This window comes from Hypanus sabinus, chromosome 6 (genome assembly GCF_030144855.1).
Source record: "Hypanus sabinus isolate sHypSab1 chromosome 6, sHypSab1.hap1, whole genome shotgun sequence".
In the NCBI taxonomy this organism is placed as follows: domain Eukaryota; kingdom Metazoa; phylum Chordata; class Chondrichthyes; order Myliobatiformes; family Dasyatidae; genus Hypanus; species Hypanus sabinus.
In genome coordinates, this window is record NC_082711.1 from 158,297,782 (window position 1) to 158,320,282 (window position 22,501).

At 40.7% G+C, this 22,501-nt stretch overlaps 1 protein-coding gene across 5 annotated transcripts in view; it reads right to left on the bottom strand.

Annotated features, from left to right (window-relative positions):
- Positions 1 to 15,138, bottom strand: part of rab34a (RAB34, member RAS oncogene family a) — a 54,468-nt gene extending 39,330 nt beyond the window's left edge. The window contains exons 1-3 of one of the 5 annotated variants that reach the window (XM_059973285.1): positions 14,845 to 15,138; positions 10,119 to 10,186; positions 4,109 to 4,200 (exon numbers count right to left, since the gene is read on the bottom strand). In XM_059973285.1, the coding sequence (XP_059829268.1) occupies positions 4,109 to 4,200; positions 10,119 to 10,172 (146 nt within the window). In that variant the 5' untranslated portion in view covers positions 10,173 to 10,186; positions 14,845 to 15,138. Of the gene's footprint in view, positions 1 to 4,108; positions 4,201 to 10,118; positions 10,187 to 13,413; positions 13,829 to 13,861; positions 14,378 to 14,683 lie in introns of those variants that run through there. The other 4 variants (XM_059973284.1, XM_059973283.1, XM_059973281.1 and 1 more) reach the window with 4 other exon arrangements.
- Between the last annotated feature and the right edge of the window lie 7,363 nt (positions 15,139 to 22,501).

Genomic DNA, 22,501 nt, shown 5'->3' on the forward strand with positions numbered 1-22,501 from the left:
CTCAAAGGTTTTACTAAATTCCAGGCTGCCTACATCAATTGTACTGCCCTTGTTACATCAATATCCTTTGTTATCTCTTCAAAAAAAATTAAATTGGTCAGATAGGATTTTTCCTAAACAAAACCATATCTTTAATTAATTCCCACCTTTCTAAGTGCAGACTAATCCTGTCCCTCATTTTTTAAATCCATATACTCTATCTGTCTGGCTTGTGTGACTTGAAGGACATTTCCTTGTAGTAATCTTGGAGTCCTAGAAATACTAATAAACAGTTGTTCTTCGTAGTAAGTGTTAAATGTTTGGCCATCATCCAGCTCTTGTTAGTTCAATTCCAATGTGTTAAGTTCATTTCGGCAAAAAAAAATCTGGTTTCAAACGAGACTCTGCCCATGAAGCTATGTATTTATTTAAACAAAACACACAATCCACTAACATCTGCCTACTTGTGACTCCAATCACACACAAGTGTTGCAGCCCTTTGAAATGGTTTAGCAAGCTCTTCAAACAACTAGGATCGGAAATGAATGTCAGTTAGCCAATGAAGCCTATACAGACTTTGGAATAAATTTTGTCTGATCTTTCTCAACCAAAAAAAGCCAAATTGAGAATTTTATGTTCGTCAAACGTAGATTTCACTTGGACCCTGTTTTGACTGACATGAAATAAGAAGTGTTTAATGTAATCGCAACAGATTTGGTCTGGATAAGCCAATAATTAAATGTGTCACAGTGGCACATAATAGTTTGGTGCAAGTTTCGTTAAACAGTGCATAAATAAACGCTTGACTTTTGAATCAGTCTATATTATTTAATGAGAAAAAACATTGATGCGAAAGGGCTGGACTAAAACAACAATGAAGTTTCTGTATTTAATTCAGAGCCAGTAACTGAGAACATGTGAAAAATAAGCTGTACTGCTGAAACCATGAATTATTAATGAAAAAGTGAGGAATCCTTAGTGTTCAGTCTACTTTCAAAACCAATTTCCTTCATTAATAATTACCGAGATTTTATGGATGCAGTAATGTGGTTTCATAGTGTAATGTCACCAGCATTACATTATGAAACTGACTGGAACTTTAGGACTGTTATGTGAGTATAACATTTCAGAAAACTCGCAATTCTGCCAGCTGTCAGTCTCTTGTCTACAAAGTGTGCTACTTGCATCTTTTGTCCCTGCTCACTTGTGGGAAATGAGTCAACTGACAAATAGTTACATATAAACAAACCTTGCTGTAAAATCCCTAAAAAAAACCACTGCATTTTGTTTAACAACATATTAGTGAATCTTTATTGACAGCATGCTAAGCTTTAATTACTGCTTAGCAAACTTTCTGGCCTAAGACGATAAAAATGTTTGATAGACGTGGTTTCATCAGATAAATGTTACAGAATAAAAATGCTTAAAAAGATAATTATGTTCCAGTTTTGATCATAATCAAAGCATTCTTCAATTCAACACATCCTTTATATTAGGCTCTTTAAAATATTAGTTAAAAGTTGCACACTTAAGTGCTGGAGCAGGTCAGGCAGCATCTATGGAAATGAACATTTCTGGCTGAGAGAAAGGGAAGGAGGATAGCGAGAAGGTGACAGGTGAATCCAGGTGGGTAGAAAAGGTAAAGGGCTGGAGAGGAAGTAATTTGATAGGACAGGAGAGTGGACCATAGGAGAAAGCAAACCTAAAAAAGAAGAAACCCATGCAGGAGGAGATAGGCAGGTGAGAGAGGCAAGAGGCCAGAGTGAGGAATAGAAGAGGGGAGGGGAAAATGTTTTACTGGAAGGAGAAATTGATATTCATACCATCAGATTAAAGGCTACTGAGACAGAATATAAGGTGTTGCTCCTCCACCCTCAGCATAAGGAAGCCATGGACCGACATGCCAGAACAGGAATGGGAATCGGAATTAAAATGTTCGGCCAGTGAGCAGTCTGCTTTCGGCAGATGGAGTGAAAGAACTTGGCGAAGCAGTCCCCCAATTTACCAGAGATCTCACCAACGTAGAGGTGGCCGCTTTGGGAACACTGGACACAAAAGGTGACCCTAGCAGATTCGCGAGTGAAGTGTTGCCTCACCTGGAAGGACTGCTTGAGGCCTTGAATGCAGGTGAATGGGCAGATGTTTTTTTCTTTTATTGATTTGTAGTCCATAAAAATTTGGTTAAATGATGTTACTAGCATCTTTCCCCCGCCATCAGATTTCTGAATGGACTTTGAACCCATGAACGCCACCTACCATTATTTTCTCTTTTTGCACTGCTTATTTAATTTAACTTTATATTATATTATATATATATATATATATATACACACACACACATACACACTTCTTACTATAAGTTAGTCTTTTATTACGTATTGCAATATACTGCAGCATAACAAATTTCATGACATATACCAGTGATATTAACCCTGATTCTGATTCTGCACTGCAGCCATGAAAAAATAAAACACATTTCATGGCATATATTAGTGATGATAAACCTCATTCTGATATGCATCTTTATTGTGGACTGAGAGTGGGAAGGGGGTAAAGAGAGAGGAAAGAGGTGGAAGCACCAGAGAGACATTCTGTAAAGATCAGTAAACTAATTGTTTGGAACCAAATGGCCTTTCCTGGTGTCTTAGGGCTGGGTATGTCTGTATCCACACCACCGTCCCTACCCCGCTCCTGGCAATCCTCTGCCACCTCTTCTACAGCCCTCCCATTGTTCTCCATTCTCACCATCCTGATATCCTTTGCTCCTACCAGATTTACAAATTCACTCTCCACTCTACATTGGCAAATACAGTTCTGTGGAAAATTCCTAGGCACACACACACACCTAAGACTTTTACACAGTAGTGTAGATGGTTGTGGAGACCAAGGTCAAGACATTAGGTATCTTTAAAGTAGAGGTTGATAGGTTCTTGATTTGTTAGGGCATCAAAGGATATGGGGAGAAGGCAGATGAATGGGATTAAGACAGGGAAGTATCAGCCCATTCATCAGAACGGTTCCCTCCTTCCCTAATACCCCTGTCGATATTCCACAAATTCAAATCCTTTTCTCACACACCATGTTTTGAGCCATGCATTTAAATCTTTAATCTTATTGACCTTGTGCCAATTTGTACCTGGCTCAGGGAGCAATCCAAAGATTATTACCTTTTTGGTTCTGCTTTTTAATTTAGTCCTAAGCTCGTCAAATTCCCTCAGCAGAACCTCTTTCTTTGTTCTACCTATGGACATTGGTACCCAACTGGATCTTTACCCTCCCACTCAAAATTTCTCTGCAGGTCAGATAAGATGTCCTAATGCAGGCACTAGGTAAATTAAATAAGCAGGAACACAAGCAGCTACAAAGAGTGGTGTACTCAGCCTAATACATCATGGACACATTCCTCTCCAACAATTGTAGCACTTTCTGAAGTGCCGTGACAAGACGACAAAATCTATAATCAAAGATGTGCACGATGCCATCTTCTCACAGCTACCATCAGGTAGGAAGTGCAGAAGCCTGACGTCCCACACCACCAGGTACAGCTATTTCCTTTCAACCATTTAGTCCTTCAGCCAACCTGAACAACCGGAATCACTACCTCAATATAGCAACCACTTTGCACCACAATGGTCCTTATATTTATCCTAATAGTGTTCTTGCTTGTAAAAGTTGTGTATAAATTATGTTTATCCTGTGAATGCAGCTTGTATGATGCAATGTTCCTGTGCTGCTGTTGCAAATAAATTTTTCACTGCACCTCTGGATATATTTACTTGCGTGTACAACAACAAGCATGACTTTGATCTTAGTAAGAACACCTAGACTAGATTGCTTGCTTTGGTCCTTCACATTTAAAAAAATGGTCAAAATCTGTAAGTAATTAAACTTTGAATTACTTCATCTAACGTTTGTGATATAACTGGGCATACCACCTCAAGAGCAACTCCCTTGATCTCACCACATACACATTTTTATTTAGGCAATGCAGTCTGCTAGAGGCTGAAACATTCACAGAAGGAACTTACCAACATTGGATTTGTTCTCACCAAATTCAGAGATATAATTACATTTACATAGGCCACATCCATTCATGAGAGGTGCTTGAAAGTTTTTAGAAAGGACCTACCCAACTGTTCCAGTCCGGTCATCGTGGCAGGCACGCTTCACTTTGGGATTGAATATGTCTTTTGTGTGGAGGGCTGCTTCTTTTGTGAAACACTGAAATAGCAAAGTGACAAATCACAGTAAAGTTGTGTTCTTATTTACATTTGAAGATTGCCTTCAAATAAACTGGACTGAATGAGTTGAGTTGTGGGGAGCAACAGATCACTATCCTCAGACTAAAAATGCAACAAAAGCAATCAGTGGTTTTCTGTTCTTGTTCACCATCTAGTATCAACTATAGGTCATTACCAGAACAGGATTAGGCTGGGTTCTGATTCCCTCCTCAGCTGAACGAAGAGCTGACATGCACCACCTGCACTCCTACAAAAAGTGCGGCCACATGAATAAACATCTTAAAGGTTAACTGAGACACTCGCTTTAGGAAAGAAGTGATAAAATTGGAGCAGTATGCAAATTAGAAAATAACTGGCTGTGCAGATTGAGAGAGAACATTTGTGTTATCACCATTCGTAATTTATTTTCTGTTACTTTCTGGATACACACACACACACACACACAGAAAGTGGTGGAGGGGAGGGGGTTCTGAAATATCTTTGCAACCTTATAGCACATGCCATGAGCTTTGATGCAAGTTGCAATAAAAAGGTGAGTGGCTGAAAGTGTTGTCCTGTCTAGACATGGTGACATCGTCTGAAGACCTGTTCTTAATGCTGCCCTCAGCATTCATCATCATTAATTTCAACCTTTCTAATTCATTCTACATAAACAGAGATATTAAAAAATCTGATCAGAGTTCAAAATTAGTGCAACCAATTCATGAATGAGTTGTGTCAAATGGTTATTACCACAGTCTATGCATAACGCTGATGTTTTATGCTAACATATTATTTCCATAAGATTGCTACATGAAAGAAGTGTGCTGGAGGCACCATGTCTGTGAAAAATTGTTGGGTTTCAGCAGGCCTTACATTTCATTGTTCTGGCTCAGTCATAGTGCAGTGTCTTCTGCTGACAGACACATTTTGATAACTGTTCACCAATTTTTGCATATAATTTGGTCAATCAAATCAAGTAGCACTATTGTGGCAACCTCCATTCTATGAGGATCTTCTAGCTCCAATCTGTGGTCTACTGACTCCCGGTCTAGGTTTCAATATTCCTACTCCACTTAATACCTGCTCAACAATCCCAGTTTTTAAATGAAGTAACACACACAAAATGCTGGTGGAATGCATCAGGTCAAGCAGCTTCTATAGGAAGAAGTACAGCCAATGTTTCGGGCCGAGACCCTTCGTCAGGACTAACAGGGAAAAGAGATAGTAAGAGATTTGAAAGTGGGAGGTGAAGGGGGAGACCCGAAATGATAGGATAAGACAGGAGGGGGAGGGGTGAAGCTAAGAGCTGGGAAGTTGATCAGCAAAAGGGAGACAAGGCTAGAGAAAGGGGAGTATTATAGGATGGAAGGCCTTGGAAGAAAGGGGAGGGGAGCACCAAGGCGTTATTGTGAGAGGGAAAGAGAGAGAAAAAAAATATAAATAAACAGGGATGGGGTAAGAAGGGGAGGAAGGGCATTAACCAAAGTTAGAGAAATCAATGTTCATGCCATCAGGTTGGAGGCTACCCAGACGGTAAATAAGGTGTTGTTCCTCCAACCTGAGTGTGGCTTCATCTTGACAGTAGAGGCCATGGATTGACATATTGGAATGGGAATGGGACGTGGAATTAAAATGTGTGGCCACTGGGAGATCCTGCTTCCTCTGGCGGATAGAACGTAGGTGTTCAGCGAAACAGTCTCTCAGTCTGCATCGGGTCTCACCAATATATAAAAGGTCACACCGGAAGCACCAGACGCAGTATATCACACCAGGCGATTCACAGGTGAAGTGTTGCCTCACCTGGAAGGACTGTCTGGGGCCCTGAATGATGGTGAGGTTGGAAGTGTAAATGTAAGGAAGAGAATTAAATGAAGCAGCTAGCTGTATCAGTAAAACATCTCAACAAGCTTTAAAAATGCAATTCGAACTGCTATTAAGGGTTTATGATAAACAAGGGTCTCCTTGAAACTCATGGTTAACAATTATATAGATAGTGTAATTTCTACTTTGCACAATCACAGCTTATTCTGTATATAACTGTGGGAAGTGGTAATAGTAGCTATAATACTAAATTCTGCTAAAGCTTTGTTGTTATGAAAGAAAAGCATGGTGATAAGTCTCAGCAGGTCAGGCAGCATCTATGGAAAGATAAACAAAGTCAAATATGCTACCTAATCTGCTAAATATTACTAAATCTTCCACATTTATTTCAGATGTCCAACAAGAACAGCTTGTCAATTTTCAAAAGGCAACACGAGGAAATATGCAGATGCTGGAAACTCAAGCAACACATGCAAAATGCTGGTGGAATGCAGCAGGCCAGGCAGCATCTATAGGGAGAAGCACTGTCAACGTTTCAGGCCGAGACCCTTCGTCAGAACGTTTCGGGCCGAGACCCTTTGTCAGGACTATCTTTCCTTTCAGTTAGTCCTGATGAAGGGTCTCGGCCCGAAACGTCGACGGTACTTCTCTCTATAGATGCTGCCTGGCCTGCTGCGTTCCACCAGCATTTTGTGTGTGTTGCTTGTTAATTTTCATTTATTGTTGCATTCACTGCAAATTTACATTCAAGAAAACCAACAAGTTGTCTACGACCAAGAAAAATAACTCTGTTTCTCCTTCCATGGATGCTGCCCAACTTGGCGAATGCTAGTAATATTTTCTGCTTTTATTTCAGATTTCCAGCATGTTTGTTACCTTTCATTTTTAAGCTTTGATGCTTTAGGCAGACCACACAAAAGTAAATAGCCTTGGCTGTAATATCACAGCTAAATTTATGTAGAAGGAGCCTTCTGGCAAGTGAGAAAGGTTTTATTTTGAGTGACAAGTCTCAACAACAACCTCAATGCCAAAAAGTCTCCTTGATCAAGCATTTTAAATCTTTCTAAATGTGAATGAAAGCCAAGGCTATTCTACAAATGCAATGTATTGTGACTGAAGTAAAATTGCTCTTAGCAATCATTAAATTCAGTTCATGCTCAGACATTTAGAACTTCTCAATGGGTGCAGTTAACATTTTGCCACCCATTAAGCTAAATCTTCGGGCTTTTTAATTTTCTTGATCAATTTTAATAAAAGGCATAAGCGTTGAAATTATTGCAAACAACTCTAGTTACATGAATACATGGCATAGTTATTTAAGATGCCTTTCCCAGCTGTTTTGGTAACTAATCATGTACTAAGTGGAACCATGAGTAGGCCTTTGAACTTTTCAGTGTCACTCTGCCATTCCTAAAATCTCAGTACCATCTTCCTGTACCTTTGAGTCCCTTAGTACCCATAAGTCTCTTAGAAGTAGAGAGAAGTAGGTAATTCAAGGGTTTATATTCATATTGACAGGTTAGTTTTTAAATTCTTGTATAAATTTAATTGCTGCAAAGTCACTTGCAAAAGTTTATAAACTTTAGTGGGCTAAGGCAGCCAAGTGTACTTTCCAAACTTTGAGACTTTTGACTCGTTCTTTGGTCTTTGTGAGTCTTCTTTCACGTTCAGTTAATTCTTCCATTTTACAATTTAGCTTCTTTTCCTCTTTTCTGCTCCTGAAAGTGAAAGTGCAGAATCCTGCTGGAGGTGCACCTTCACAGCAACATTCTCCCCCTCCCCACCCATGTACATCTGAGGCTAAAAACAGTATTTCTATCAATCATATATTTTATACATACACACACATGCATTTTATGTGCAATTCTGTACATATTTGGACTGTGTTGGTCACTGACACAAATGAGACACTTCACTATACGTCTCGGTGTATGTGCTGTACAGTACAGATAAATAAAGCTAGTTTTTCCTTTATTTTTTTTCCAAGAGTACATTTAACAAACAAATCTGCTTCCCTGAAATGGAGTACATATCAGCAATGTATCGATGTTACATTTAGCAGGCATATGGATGTTTACATATAATGTTTGCTTTGATTCAATAATTCAATGGATTCAATGTAGGAAGCCTCAATGGTTTACCTGGGACACAAATCAATCTCTTGACACCAGTTGGACAAGGTGATCATCTGAAATCCTAATATCAAATGAAATAACAAAAAACAACTAAATTCTTCCCTAGCACTGGGATTTGTTAGGTGGAGCATTTTGTAACGTAAAGTATTCCTTATATAAACACGTATTTCAATTCCATAGAGTGCACTGAAGTTGGAAGCAGATAATGCCAGTTCACTTATTGTAATAAGCAGCTTTTGCCACTTGTAATCCATAGGTTATAAATCAGTGGTGTTCAATGTAGTTTGAGAGGTGGGTCATGTTGACAATCTGAACCACTCCCATTGTCACATATAGGAAACCATTTTATCTTAACCATGACAGCAATGTTTTAACTCATCCTTGAAGACACGCATTCCAAGGCTCTCACTGGCCGCTTACCATATCTCTGGAGTTCCTTTCCATATCAGTGTCCATCAGTACTGTACACCGAGCTGGATATGGACATGGATCTCAACTAAACCTAAACAGATTAGAGTGGACTTGCTGTTGTCCCTGAATCTCTAGTCTAAGGTGCCAGTATCAAATAGACTATTGATCGGCCCAGAACATCGGGTGAACCCTGAGCTCTGGAGCATGACTTATACAGGGCAGTGAGAATCTGGACTCCATATTCACAGAGCAGTCAGAGGAGTTACACCGAAGACCTAAAGCTTCAGCTTACACAGAGTGCTTCCTGGTGCCCAGACACTTCCCTGTTGACAACACAGACTACATATTTCGTCAAGCCTGCCCTGGAGACCATTGGCATTGGGGTGAGTCAGTGTTGAAAAGGCAGAACTAGGACAATAGAGTATTTGGACTGGACAGACTGATTCCTTGGACCAGATGTGGTGCATTACAGCTGTACATCTGCTGATAATTTGGCATTCACTGTACCAGCCTGCATCTTATTATCTACCTGCAGTCCATTTACTCTGTAACTGTAACACTTTATATTCTGCACTTTTGTAGATTTACCCTGAACTACCTCAATGCATTTTTGTAACAAATTGATCTATATGGACGGTACACAAGAAAGGTTTTTCACTGTACCTGAATACACAATAAACCAATTTAACACTTTTTTTGGGAGAAAGCAACTCTACAGACATACCTACTTCAACTATTTTGAGAATTACCTGCAATATCATTAGATATAATCTGATAGGCACATACAGTCACAATATTTATATATATAGAAACTTTTTGACTGTTACTTATCAATTCACAACATCATTAGGACCACATTTTACTTAGTTAGCCACCTTCCACTGCTCATAGGCATCCACTACAACTTAGTAAGCTTAATTTGTCCTCTGTTGTGTGCGCTAAACATTTGATATAGCATTGAAAATGCCTGGGTAAGGCAGCATAGTGCCACGGCTAGTATCTGCCCCTTCATGTTGCCAGTGACCCGCGTTCAATTTTGACCTCCAGTGCTGACTTGCACATTCTCCCCGTGACCATGTGGGTTTCCTCCGGGTTTCCTCCTCTCACATTCCCAAGGATGGGTAGGTTGGTACATTAACCGCTCACCCTGAATTTCCTCAAGCAAGGTGGCTGTGGAACCTGGGGGACATCACGGGAATGTGGAAGGAACAAGTTACAGTGGAAAATTATTGAGCACAGAATCAACTGGCTGAAAGAAATCCTTTTGTATTGTGAGGGAATATGGAAAGCAGCTCCCACCATGGCAGATGTGAATCTGATTTGCAGTTTGTGTCCTGTAAAAAGTTAAATCTCTGGAACTTTATTATTAGTTGGAACTTAGCCAATCAGAAAGCTAATGGCATTATTAATGTCATCAATTCCAACAAACCTGCAATCATACCAAAGTGAACACTTTATTGTTCAGCCATTTGCTGTGTTGTGTCTTGTACATCTTAAACTTAGAAAAGTGTGAATGATGGTCTAAATGGTAGATAAAAAACTACTTTACCGAGGGTAGCTCTGGTATAATTCGGTCTCTTCTGACTGGTGGAAGGACACTCATTGTTGGTATTTCCTCTGAGAAGAAAAAGTAATTTATTAAAAAGTGAGTTCCTTGAATGATGAGAAGTAATTTAATTCACAAAGCTGCTCTGCAAAATCTATGCTACATCAGTCATCTTTCATTCTTTATTCTCTAACTAAGCTCCCATCGCAAAATATAAAATAGACTATTACCACGTTCTGAATGAGTGAATTAACCAATGTCTAAGAATAGGGCACTAATTTGTCCTATGGCAGCTGAGTGATTAGAATACCAGATCAACATCTTTGGAGTTGTGGGTTCAAACCCCACTGTAGCAAATTATGAAGTTTAATTTGGGAAAGAAAAACAAATCTTGGGAAAAGAACAGTGTGGAACAATTTGAAGTGAAAATAGTAAGAAAACTGCAGATGCTGGAAAGGTGCTGGAATTGACCAGCAGGTCAAACAGAATTTACGGTAAGAAAAACCTGGTTAATGTTACACATCATACAACCTTCATTAGAAAGGTTCTGATGATCTGAACTATTAACACAAATGCTGCTTGGCCTATGGAAAATTTGCAGCACTTTGTTTTTATAGCTTTGTAGTAAACTAGTTGGAGAGGTAAAAAAAATGTTCCTCTCCATACCTTGTTGTGCATCGGGCAGCAACCTTGCCATTTCTTTAGCATAGTTGGGGAGGTAAGTCACAAGATGTACTGTAATAGGAAACAATATCATCAGGGTGATTCAAGGGAAGGGGTGGGGGTGTCAGATGATGAGGCTAGACTTCATAGCTTAGGTTAAGGAAATCAAGAAGTAAATCTATTCAAGATGTTTTAAAACAGTATAACCTTAAAATTAGCTATTGACCATTAAGTGTATTAAATGAGTGTAATCAGAAAGTATTTTTCCAATAGATTAGCATGTTCCTTAAAACATTCAGAGGGGAAAAAGTAACAACAACTATGGATCAAATATTACAGAGCATCCGAGTTCAGAGATCAGCAAGGATCTCACTGAATGACAGAATGGGTTTTAGGAGTGACTGGCCTGTGTCTGTTTCTCTGTGTCTTTGTCAAAATTTTGGTATTTTTTTACTTAATGGGTAAGGCCAGAATGTAATGAGACAAGTCCTTGGCCTTTATCACCAGCCAACAATTTTAATTTCTTTCACTTTAAATCAATAATTATTAGATGGTTTCTTCTTGATTTCCAATCCATTGCTGGTGTCATGGAATCCCAAAGGCCACATACAGAGGGTGGGTCAATACAATATTCATTTCTTCATATCTCATATCGCTAATCATAATAAATCTTCATTCATTGACAATTACTTACCAATGACATAACAATGCTGAAAACCAAATTTTACAATTAATTCAGAGTTGATCTCTAATTTCTTCTGATATAATTAAGTGGAATTGCTTTGAGAAGCAACGTCACCAAGATGGCGTGCCCGGCAATGAAAATGTAGAAGCTCTCTCCCCTTTCTGAGACTGTAGCTGCATTAGGCACACTTGCAATACCCTTAGGCACCACTGGCAATTAGAACAACAGATCTGGTTCACTAATTAGTTACAAAAAGATATTCATGTCATTAGAGAATGCATTTCTGAGCTCCAAATAATACCCCTGGTTCCCTTAAGTAAATCAAGAAAGGGAATGTTGGGTTCTCAACCAGTTACGGCCAAGTGCGACTTCAGACAGATTGGTGTCGTTACCCCCAACTGTACTTTGAAATGGTCCAGCAAGTGGCAATTCAGGGTGTATCATAAGTGCCAGAATTTTCATTAACATCACGGTCTCTGAACAAATAAGGCGGCTGACACAGCAGTGCAATATTGAGGGAATGCTGCTCTATTAGTGGTGCATTTTAAGATGGGATGTCAAACTGGACCCACATCGACTCTTCCTGAAGCGATTCCATGGTGATACTCTGAAGAGGGGAAGAGGGCCTATCCCCACTGCCCTGACCAATATTTATCTTGGACTTAATATTACTTAAACATATTATTTGGCCATTATCATGCCAGTGTTCATGAGAACTTGAACATGTAAATTAGCTGTTGTGCTTCCTCTATTACCATGGGTATCTTGGTAGTGTAGCGGTTAGCATGATACAATTATAGATCACGGCATTCGGAGATCAGAGTTAAATTTCAACATCATTCTATCAGGAGCCTCTGTATTTCCTCCACGTGGAAAGCATGAGTTTTCTCCGAGCACCCCAGTTTCCTCCCACAGTCCACAGACGTACCCGGAAGGTTAACTGGCCATTGTAAATTATCCCGTGATTAGGTTAGGTTTAATCGGGGTTGTGGGGTGGCTGGGACGGAGTGGCTGAAGGGTTGTAAGGGCCTACTCTGTGCTGTGTCATTAAGTAAATAAAAATTACAACACAACTTGAACTTCTGTTGTAGTTCAGCTCGTAAAACATTTGGGATATCCTGAAAGTGACATGAAATGTGTAACCTGTCTTTGCTTTCAAGAAATCCTACAATCAAGAGGACTAGAATATAAAAACATGGATGCACTGTGATGTTAAACTTTATAAAGCACTGGTGAGGCCTCACTTGGAGTATTATGAGCAGTTTTGGGCCCTTTCTCTTTGAAAGGATGTGCTGAAACAGGAGAGGGTTCAAAGGAGATTTGCAAAAATGATTCCAGGATTGAAAGGCTTGTCATATGAAGAGCATCTGATCGCTCTGGGCCTCTATTCACTAGAATTCAAAAGGAATAGAAACCTATCAAATGGTGCAAGGCCTTGATAGAGTGGATGTGGAGAGGATACTTCCTATGGTGGGAGGGTCTAAGGCCAGATGACACATCCTCAGAATAGAGGGGCATCCTTTTACATAGAAACATAGAAAACCTACAGCACAATACAGGCCCTTTGGCTCACAAGGTTGTGCCGAACAAGTCCCTACCCTAGAAATTACTAGTTTTACATATAGCCCTCTATTTTTCTAAGCTCCATGTACCTATCCAAAAGTCTCTTAAAAGACTATCGTATCTGCCTCCACCACCATTGCCGGCAGCCCGTTCCACACACTCACCACTCTCTGAGTAGATCACTCACCCCTGACATCTCTGCACCTACTCCGCAGCACCTTAAACCTGTGTTTGCTTGTGGCAACCAATTTAGCCCTGGGAAAAAGCCTCTGACTATCCACACGTCTATAACCCTATCCATAGACAACCACGTGCAGTGTCTATAACGGTGGAATGGAGAAGAGGGGGAATTTCTTTAGCCACTGTGTAAGGGTCCAGTCCACTTACCCTTGTAATAGAGAGGATGCAACAAAGAATCTCCAAATTGGTCTTTGATCAATGAGGAAAAACTATGCAGAAAAGGTGTGTTTCTCTCAGAGAGGGGCGACTTCATTTAAGAGCTTGACAGGAAGGATACAGGAGTGAGGTTGCCCTGGCTGAGGAATCTAGAAGCAGGGACCATAAAATTTAAACAAGGAGCTAGCTGTTCAGTGCTAAATACAAAGAAACTTCATCCAGATTGTGTGAATCTTCGTAATCTTCAACCTATGTAATCTCATGGGTATCACTGAGTGTATTCAGAGACTGACAGAGTTTTCAATATTAGCTGAATCTGGGTACAAGGCATCAGTGCACGGAGGTAAAAGATCTTATTGAACGATGGAGGAGGCACAAGGGGTTGAACGGTTTAGTCTCTTTCTTATGGTTTTCACGTCGTTAACATCAAAGGCCATACCCTTCTTAATACACATAACGTGTTGTCCAAAGTAACTCTCCGCGTCAGGAAAATTCCAGTCGCTGTAGCCATTAAAATGAATACAAAACAGGGCAGAGTTGCCGAGTGCCTGTGCAGGGGCACATCTGCAATCCTTCCCCCTGTACTATCACTTGTGCCCGCATCCCAGTCGGATCGCAATTTACTGACAGCAAAATGCAGCTCGATATAAACCGCTCTCCCTAAATCCGCCTTTAGCCTGGGCTCTGGACCACTGAAGTCTCTAAAGGCGGCTATCCAGCTCTTGTTGGCATAATCCTACCCAGCATTTTCCGCAAGGAAAATCTCTCTCATTTGAAAATAAGAGAGGGACGCAGGGTTAACGGATGGGATTCTGGAGATGTGAACTCACTGACTGTATTTCCCTCAACTTCCTCCTCGTTCTGTTTTCTGTCGCACAGAAAGGAGGCCTTTCCCTCCACCTTTTGTCATTGCCTGCTCTAAACTTCTCAATCTCAAACCGTCATCCCCCCGCTTCTCTCCGGAAACTACAAAACAAGACTTCCTCGCAGCTGGAAAAGAGCCAAGATAAATGTTACAATGAACGATTATTGCTAAATTTGCATTAATGGGTCCGTTGTGTTTGCAAATCGAAATTCAAAAGGAATAATTCGCTTTACGCATTTTTAGAATTATATCACCTTCACAGAGTATTAAAATTTGAAGCTAAAGCGAAATCGTTACTTCTCTAACTTTTGAATCCACAAGTTCCGATTCAATTATACAGAGTAATCGCCTCTCTATATAAGGCACTGAACATTGAAACAAATAAAACCACTCTACCTGAAAGGTTGGTTGTGTACGAAAATAAAATCACAGTTGCAGTGCGATTGTTGTTCTAAAGTAGTTCAGATTCGTTCGCGTTGCCTCCTAAGCAGTGGGAGGTATAACATTACCCGATCGCAGCGCTGACGGAGAGTTCGAATTAAAGTTTTTTTGTTCACCTTGTTAACTTCTGTGAAAGTGCTACACGACGCCCGAGGCGTTTCTTTCAGTTTCCGAGCGGACCGGCGACCTGGAGCAAGATAGAATTAAAATCCGCGATCTCCGCCTTACTTTCGCCGCCCAAGAGGAGCAGAGATCATCCCAACGTGGCCGGATTTTCTTGTGGAGAAAATTCCCCAATCCCGCAAGGCGCCCAACTACAGTCGGCAGCTGTTTTCCATTCCCCGTTCCAGGGCACCCTGCTGATTCATCCCAGGAATTTCAGCTGCTGCTGAATATTTCAGCTACAGGAAAAGAGTTTGAAGCACAGGTATAAGGAGGTGTTTTATTACTCTATTTTTAATCCTCTTAAGAGAATTGTTCATTCAAAGATATTTTAAGAATGTGAGAACGATTTCCCTAGTATTCGGCTGTAACAACAACTTGTATTTGCACAGCGCCTTTAATTTATCAAGTTGCTGGTAAGTGTAATCAAAAACAAAATGTCACGCCCCGCCACAAAAGGGGATTTAAGGATCGATATCTAAGAACTTGGCTTTATGTAATATGGGGCTTAGTAAAGGAAAATTAGGTTTGACTTCCCTTTCTAACCTGTTTATGATCTCGATAACTACCTCACTCGTCCTCTTTTGCACGACTTATTGTAACTTATCATAATTTGTTATGCTGTGACTAAACATCAAAATTCACGACGTATGCCAGTGACAATAAACCTGATTCTAACTTAGTTATTGATGATATATCCAGAAAACCGGGTGAAGAGGAGCCAGTAAATGTGATAGACTTGGATGTTCAGATAAAATCCTGCATCCAGGGGTAAATTAAGTTAAAGCATCACCTTGGAATGTGTGTTATGATACTAATTTGAATCGTCAGTTTGTTAACAGCTGAAAAACAAACAGGGAGATTTAATCCTATTCTGAAGATGGGTCTTGGCCAGAAATGTTGACTGTCTATTACTTTCCATAGATCCTACCTGACCTGCTGAGTTCCTCCAACATTTTGTGTGTGCTACTTAGGGAAAATATGGAGGTTCTCTGCAAGCTAATGGTGCAGTGCAGGGATCTGTGTTTGAGCACCTCAACAATTGACAATTTATATATACAATATGGCTAAAGGGTTCAAATGTAACATTTCAAATTGATGATGAATATGTGGTCGTGAGGAGGATGTGAAGGTGCCTCAAGAGAATGAGGAAAGGACCACCATTTTGACCCAAAATGTTGACAATTCCTTTCCTCCTACAAATGCCTGCTAAGTTCACACAGACTGTTTGCTGCTCCAGACTCTTGTATCTCCACGAGCAGAGATATTTTACTACAATTAAATAATATTCAGAAGAATGAGGGGGAATCTCGTTAAAATCTACGAGACACTGAATGGCCTGGATCGAGTGGGTGTGGACAGGGTGTTTCCATTGGTTGTAGAGCGCAGGATCCAAGGGCTTAGCCTTAGAATAAAGGAGCATCCCTTTAAAACTGAGATGAGAAGGAATTTAAAAAGCAAACACGAGGAAATCTGCAGATGCTGTAAATTCAAGCAGCACACACAAAATGCTGGTGGAATGCAGCAGGCCAGGCAGCATCTATAGGGAGAAGCGCTGTCGACGTTTCGGGCCGAGACCCTTCGTCCTGCTTGAGGAGGAGTTTCTTCAGACAGTGGTGAATCTGTGGGATTTGTTGCCACAAAGGGTGTATTTAAGGTCGATTTATAGGTTATAAGGTTTAGAGGGAGAAAGCAGAAGAATGGAATTGAAAAAAAATCAGCTTTGATTGAATGATGGAGCAGATTCGATGGGCCAAATCTCAGTGAGATAACATCTGGAGCATTTTAGAAAAGTTTGGTCTCTTTTCTTAAGGAATGATATTCTTTCTATACAGAGAGTGTGCCAAACATTCACCAGGCTGATCCCAGATCGATCATTTAAGTCGATAAGTGTAAACCGAGTCTGTATTTTCTAAGGTTTAGTAGAATGAGAGGTAACAGATGACTAGCAGAGTGGATATCTCTCTGGAGCTAGTGACATACTAGGGCCAAGCAGAATCAATGGAGAATCCTGACTGCATTAAGGGCCTGATGCGTTAGGTGCAGGGAAAATATTTCCACAGATTGTGGAGCCTAGGACAGAGGTGCTGATGAAGAACCAGAAATAGGCTGATTGGGACTGAGACAAGGAGACAATTTTTTTATTCACGGGATGGTGAAACTTTGGAATTCTTTATCCTGGAGGGCTGTGGAGGTGCAGTCATTGTTTACATTTGAAATAGAGGTTGATGGATTTCCAGAATTTACACAAATTAAAGGAAGTAAACTTAAGGCAGGAAAATGGCATCAAGGTAGATCAACCATAATATTTTTGGATGATGCATCAGCAAAGAAAGACAAGTGGAGGGGCAGGTGGTGTTAAGGAATCAGTGAGTCTGCATTAGGGTTTAGACAGATTAGGAGAATGAGTAAAGATGTGGCTGATGGAATACAGTGTAGAAGAGTGTATGGTCATGTGGTTATTTTATAAATAAGGAATTAATTTTAAAAAATCAGAGACGCAAAGCGGCCTGGGAGTCCTAGTGCTGGACTCCCAAAAGGTTAACTTGCAGTCAGTAGGAAGGAAGACAAATGTAATGTAAGCTTTCATTTCAACAAAGCTGGAACCTAAAAACAAGGATATAATACTGAGGCTTGATAAGGCATTAGTCAGTCTATATATGGACTCTTGTGAGAGTTTAGGGCCCCTTATCAAAGAAAAAATATGCTGGCATTAGAGAGGATCCGGAGGAGATTTATGAGAATGATCCCAGGAATGAAAGGTTTAGCAGATGAAGTTTGTTTGAATGTTTTGGGCCTACCTGTGCTCACTGGAATTTAGAAGAAAGGGGGGAATCTCATTGAAACCTATCAAATATTGAAAAGCTTAGATAGAGTGAATGTGGCGAGATGTTTCCTATAGTGGGAGAGTTCAGGATTATGGGGCACAGCCTCAGAATAGAAGGACACCCCTTTGGAACAGAGAGTATTGATGTGCATAGTCCAGCGCTCTTCAGCCTCCTCAGGAAATAGAAGCATTGGCGAGCTGTCCTGATTGTATAGAAAGTGTTCTGAGACCATGAGAGGTTGTGTGAGATGTGCATTCCCAGGAGTTTGAAACTGCTTGCAGTTTCCACCGCTGTGCTGCCAATATAAATTCTGAAGGTTTAAAGAAGACGTTGATAGGTTCTTGATTAGTAGAGGCATCAAAGGTCACAGGGAGAAGGCAGAACAATGGAGGTGAGAGGGAAAATAATTCGGCTATAATCAAATGGCAAAGCAAGCTCAATGGACCGAATGTTCTAATTCTGCTCCTGTGTCTAAAGGGGCCATGATCCTAGTTGGTTTCCTCTTACGTTCTTCTGATATTTAATTGGCTACTCCTACTGTAATATCAGTCCAAATGGTGCTGACCAATAGCTCTCTACTCTGAAGTGAACCATCACTATTTGAGAGATTTCCATGCATGTCCAGTGAAAGGCAGAATGTACAAGCTGGAGATGTCCTTGCACTTGGCTGCCCATTCCATTGCTGATCCACCCTTTACATAAATTGAATTGACTTTATTAATAACATCCCTCAAATACATGAAAAGTAAAAATATTTACGTTATGTCTCCATTCAAATGTGCAATTATAGTAATTTATAATAAATGTTACATACAACAGGATAGTCAATATAACATAGAAATACAGTAGCATCAGCATGAATTAAGCAGTCTGATGGCCTGGTGGAAGAAGCTGTCATGGAGCCTGTTGGTCGAGGCTTTTATGCTGTGGTACCGTTTCCCAGATGGTAGCAGTTAGAACAGTTTGTGGTTGGGGTTACTTGGGTCCCCAATGATCCTTCAGGCCCCTTTTACACATCTGTCTCTGTAAATGTCCAGAATAGTGGGAAGTTCACATCTATAGATGCGCTGGGCTGTCTGCACAACGTCCGCAAAGTCCTGCGATTAAGGGGAATACAGTTCCCAAACCAGGCAGTGATGCAGCCAGTCAGGATGCTCTCAAACACAAAGTACACTGCAGATGCTGTGTTCAAATCAACACGTACAAACAAGCTGGATGAACTCAGCAGGTTGGGCAGCATCCCTTGACGGCTCATTTCAACGGATGCTGCCCGACCTGCTGAGTTCATCCAGCTTCTTTGTACGTGTTGAGGATGCTCTCAAACATGCCCTTATAGAAAGTTCTTAGAATTTGGGGGGCCATACCAAACTTCTTCAAATGTCTGAAGTGAAAGAAGTGCTGTTATGCCTTTTGCACCACACAGCTGGTATGTACAGACCACGTGAGATCCTCAGTGATGTTTATGCCACGAACTTAAAGTTATTCACCCTCTCAACCCCAGATCCATTTATGTCTATCTATAGGGGTTAGCCTGTCTCTGTTCCTCCTGTAGTCCACAACCAGCTCCTTTGTTTTTATGACGTTGAAGGAGAGGTTGTTTTCTTGACATCACTGTGTCAGGGTGATGACTTCCTCTCTGAAGGCTGCCTCATTATTATTTGAGATTAAGGCCAATCAGTGTAGTGTCATTAGCAAATTTAATTAGCAGATTGGAGCTGTGGGTGGCGACAGTCATGGGTATACAGGGACTAAAGGAAGGGGCTTAGCCCTGAGGGGTACCTGTGTTGAGGGTCAGAGGTGAGGGAGCCACTCTTACCACCTGCTGGCGATCTGACAGGAAGTCCAGGATCCAGCTACACAAGGCAGAGTGAAGGCCGAGGTCTCTGAGCTTCTTGTCGAGCCTGGAGGGAATTATGGTGTTGAGTGCTGAACTGCAGTCCAGGAACAGCATTCTCACAAAAGCATTCTCTTCTCTAGATGTATAAGGAAGATGTGCAGAGCTGTGGCTATTGTGTCATCTGTCGATCGATCGGTTGTGTCAGTAGTTGAATTATATGGGGTCCAGTGTGGGAGCCAGCATGCTGCAGATGTAATATTTGACCAGTCTTTCAAAACATTTGCCTATTATTGAGGTGAGTGTGACAGGATGCCGGTCGTTCAGACATGTTACCTTGGTCTTTTTAGGTACAGGGACTATGGTGGATGTTTTGAATCCTTAGCTTTCCTTCTGGGAGAGCTAGCATACAGTCAATGACCCAAACATTTGAATAGGTTCACTGACTCTGAAGAAATGTTAGTACAAGTATGTGTTTTATATATTTTACTTTTCTGTTTAAAATGTTTTAAAATTGCTTTAACCACCACCATCTGAATGAAGACATTTCCTCTTCTTTCTCTGATAATAGGCCTGCCTTTTTTTTGAGACTTCAACCCTCTGGTAAAGAGAATGTAAAAACCTTTGACAGTGATGGATGTCTTGGGGCAGGACTTCAGCATATGTTGTTTGAGGCCCAGTTGCCATTCAGGACCTTGTATGCCTCGGCAGGTGCCAGTCAGTTGTGGAAGTGCTATGTGTCCAGTCCTCCAAATCTAAAAAAAGGTAAGTATGGTGACTGTTCCTTGGTGGTGAGTTCGGGCAAAGGGCCATACCCAGGACAATCCAACCCAATAAATCACCTGAAAGTTAAAGACAAAAAGTGTAACTGTCAGAAATGTGAAATAAAAATAGAAAATGCTGTAAAGTTGCAAGGAGTCAGACAGCATTTGTGTAAAGAGTTGATGAAGGGTCACTAACATGAAGCTTTTATCATTTCCTTTTCCACAGATGCTGCCTGACCTGCTGAGATCTTTTTTCCACTATTTTCTGTTTAATTCTGAATAGATGCTGTACTGCTGATGTGATGTGGTGAAGAAAGGTTAATGCTGTCAGGTACTGTTTCCAGTTTTAGTTCTGTGGCTGCATTAACCTTAAAATAAACATGTTGATGTAAAATAAATTGCGTAAAAGTCAGGTGAAAGCACCAATAGTCACATTAACTCAATGGGTAACTCATTAGACTGGATAATTGGACTACAGATCTAAGAAACAGATTCAAATCCCTCCATAGTAGCTAAAGGCTTTTTGTTCATCCTGCTGAGTGAGGTATTTCATTGATTCTGTTATGTTTCTTGGATTTACTGAGCATGCCCGCAAGAAAATGAATCTCATGATGCTTTATGGTGACGTATATGTACTTTGATAACACATTTACTTTGAACATTGAATAAATTTGGAATTTTTAAAAAACCAATAGCATTAGTAATTGTAATCATAAAATCATAGATCGTCATAAAATACATTAGTAGTCTTCACAGAAGGAAAATTGCCCCCATTACTCAGTCTAGTCAGTATGTGACTACTGATCCACCTATTTATTGTTTCCTCAGATAACTTGTGCCTTGCAAGATTACATATTTATAATCTGACAAAAGGATTGAAAAAAGGCAAAGTAGTGCAGGAGAGGCTACAGATACTGGGTGATGGGGGCAGAAAGGCAAAAGCAGAATGGAAAGACTGTGGGAGAGGAAGGATTTATAAGGAATCTCTTCCAAGCTGCTCACCATCTCTAGAGTTTTGCATTAACACTCCTTTAACACCGACTTGATGAAGCGATGAACTGCTTATTTGAAGTAGGAGTGAAGATAAGATGCTGGGTTCTGTCTGTATCGTCCACCATCAAGTAATATTGCAAGACTTGGCAGAGGAAATGGGAAAGGTTTTGTTAACGTGATAGAGGATGTGATGAAGGTTAACATAGTAGAGGTAACAGGTGCAAGCAGACCAAGCACTCTCGATGAAATATGGAACAGCCAGCCTCAGAGTGTTAAGTTTTATATTTTAACTTGACCTCTACATCTGTTGCACTCAGTTCAATTTACAATACTTTGTATTTTTATCAACATACAGCACAGAGTAGGCCTTTCCGGCCCTGTCAGCCTTGCCAGCCAGCATTCCATAAGATAGATAGATACTTTATTCATCCCCAAGGGGAATTTCAACATTTTTCCAGTGTCCCATACACTTATTGTAACAAAACTAATTACATACAGTATGTAACTCAGTATAAATATGATATGCATCTAAAATCACCCTCCCAAAAAGCATTAATAAATAGCTTTTAAAAAGTTCTTAAATAGTTTACTAAAGTGCATTGAGTGGTAACTTAAGCTCAGTCCTAACCCCAGCACTTTAACATGTCTTGCCCCTGGTGGTTGAATTGTAGAGCCGAATGGCATTGGGGAGTAATGATCTCTTCATCCTGTCTGAGGAGCTTGCATTGACAGCAACCTGCCGCTGAAGCTGCTTCTCTGTCTCTGGATGGTGCTGTGCAGAGGATGTTCAGGGTTTTCCATGATTGACCGTAGCCTACTCAGCGCCCTCCGCTCTGCCACCGATGTCATACTCTCCAGTTCTGTGCCCACGACAGAGCCCGCCTTCCTTTCCAGCTTATTAATACGTGAGGCATCCCTCTTCTTAATGCTGCCTCCCCAGCACACCACCACAAAGAAGAGGGCGCTCTCCACAACTGACCAATAGAACATCTTCAGCATCTCACTACAAACATTGAATGACACCTGCCTTCTGAGGAAGTACAGTCGACTCTGTGCTTTCCTGCACAGGGCATCTGTGTTGGCAGTCCAGTCTAGCTTCTCATCTAACTGCACTCCCAGATACTTGTAGGTCTTAACCTGCTCCACACATTCTCCATTAATGATCACTGGCTCCATATGAGGCCTAGGTCTC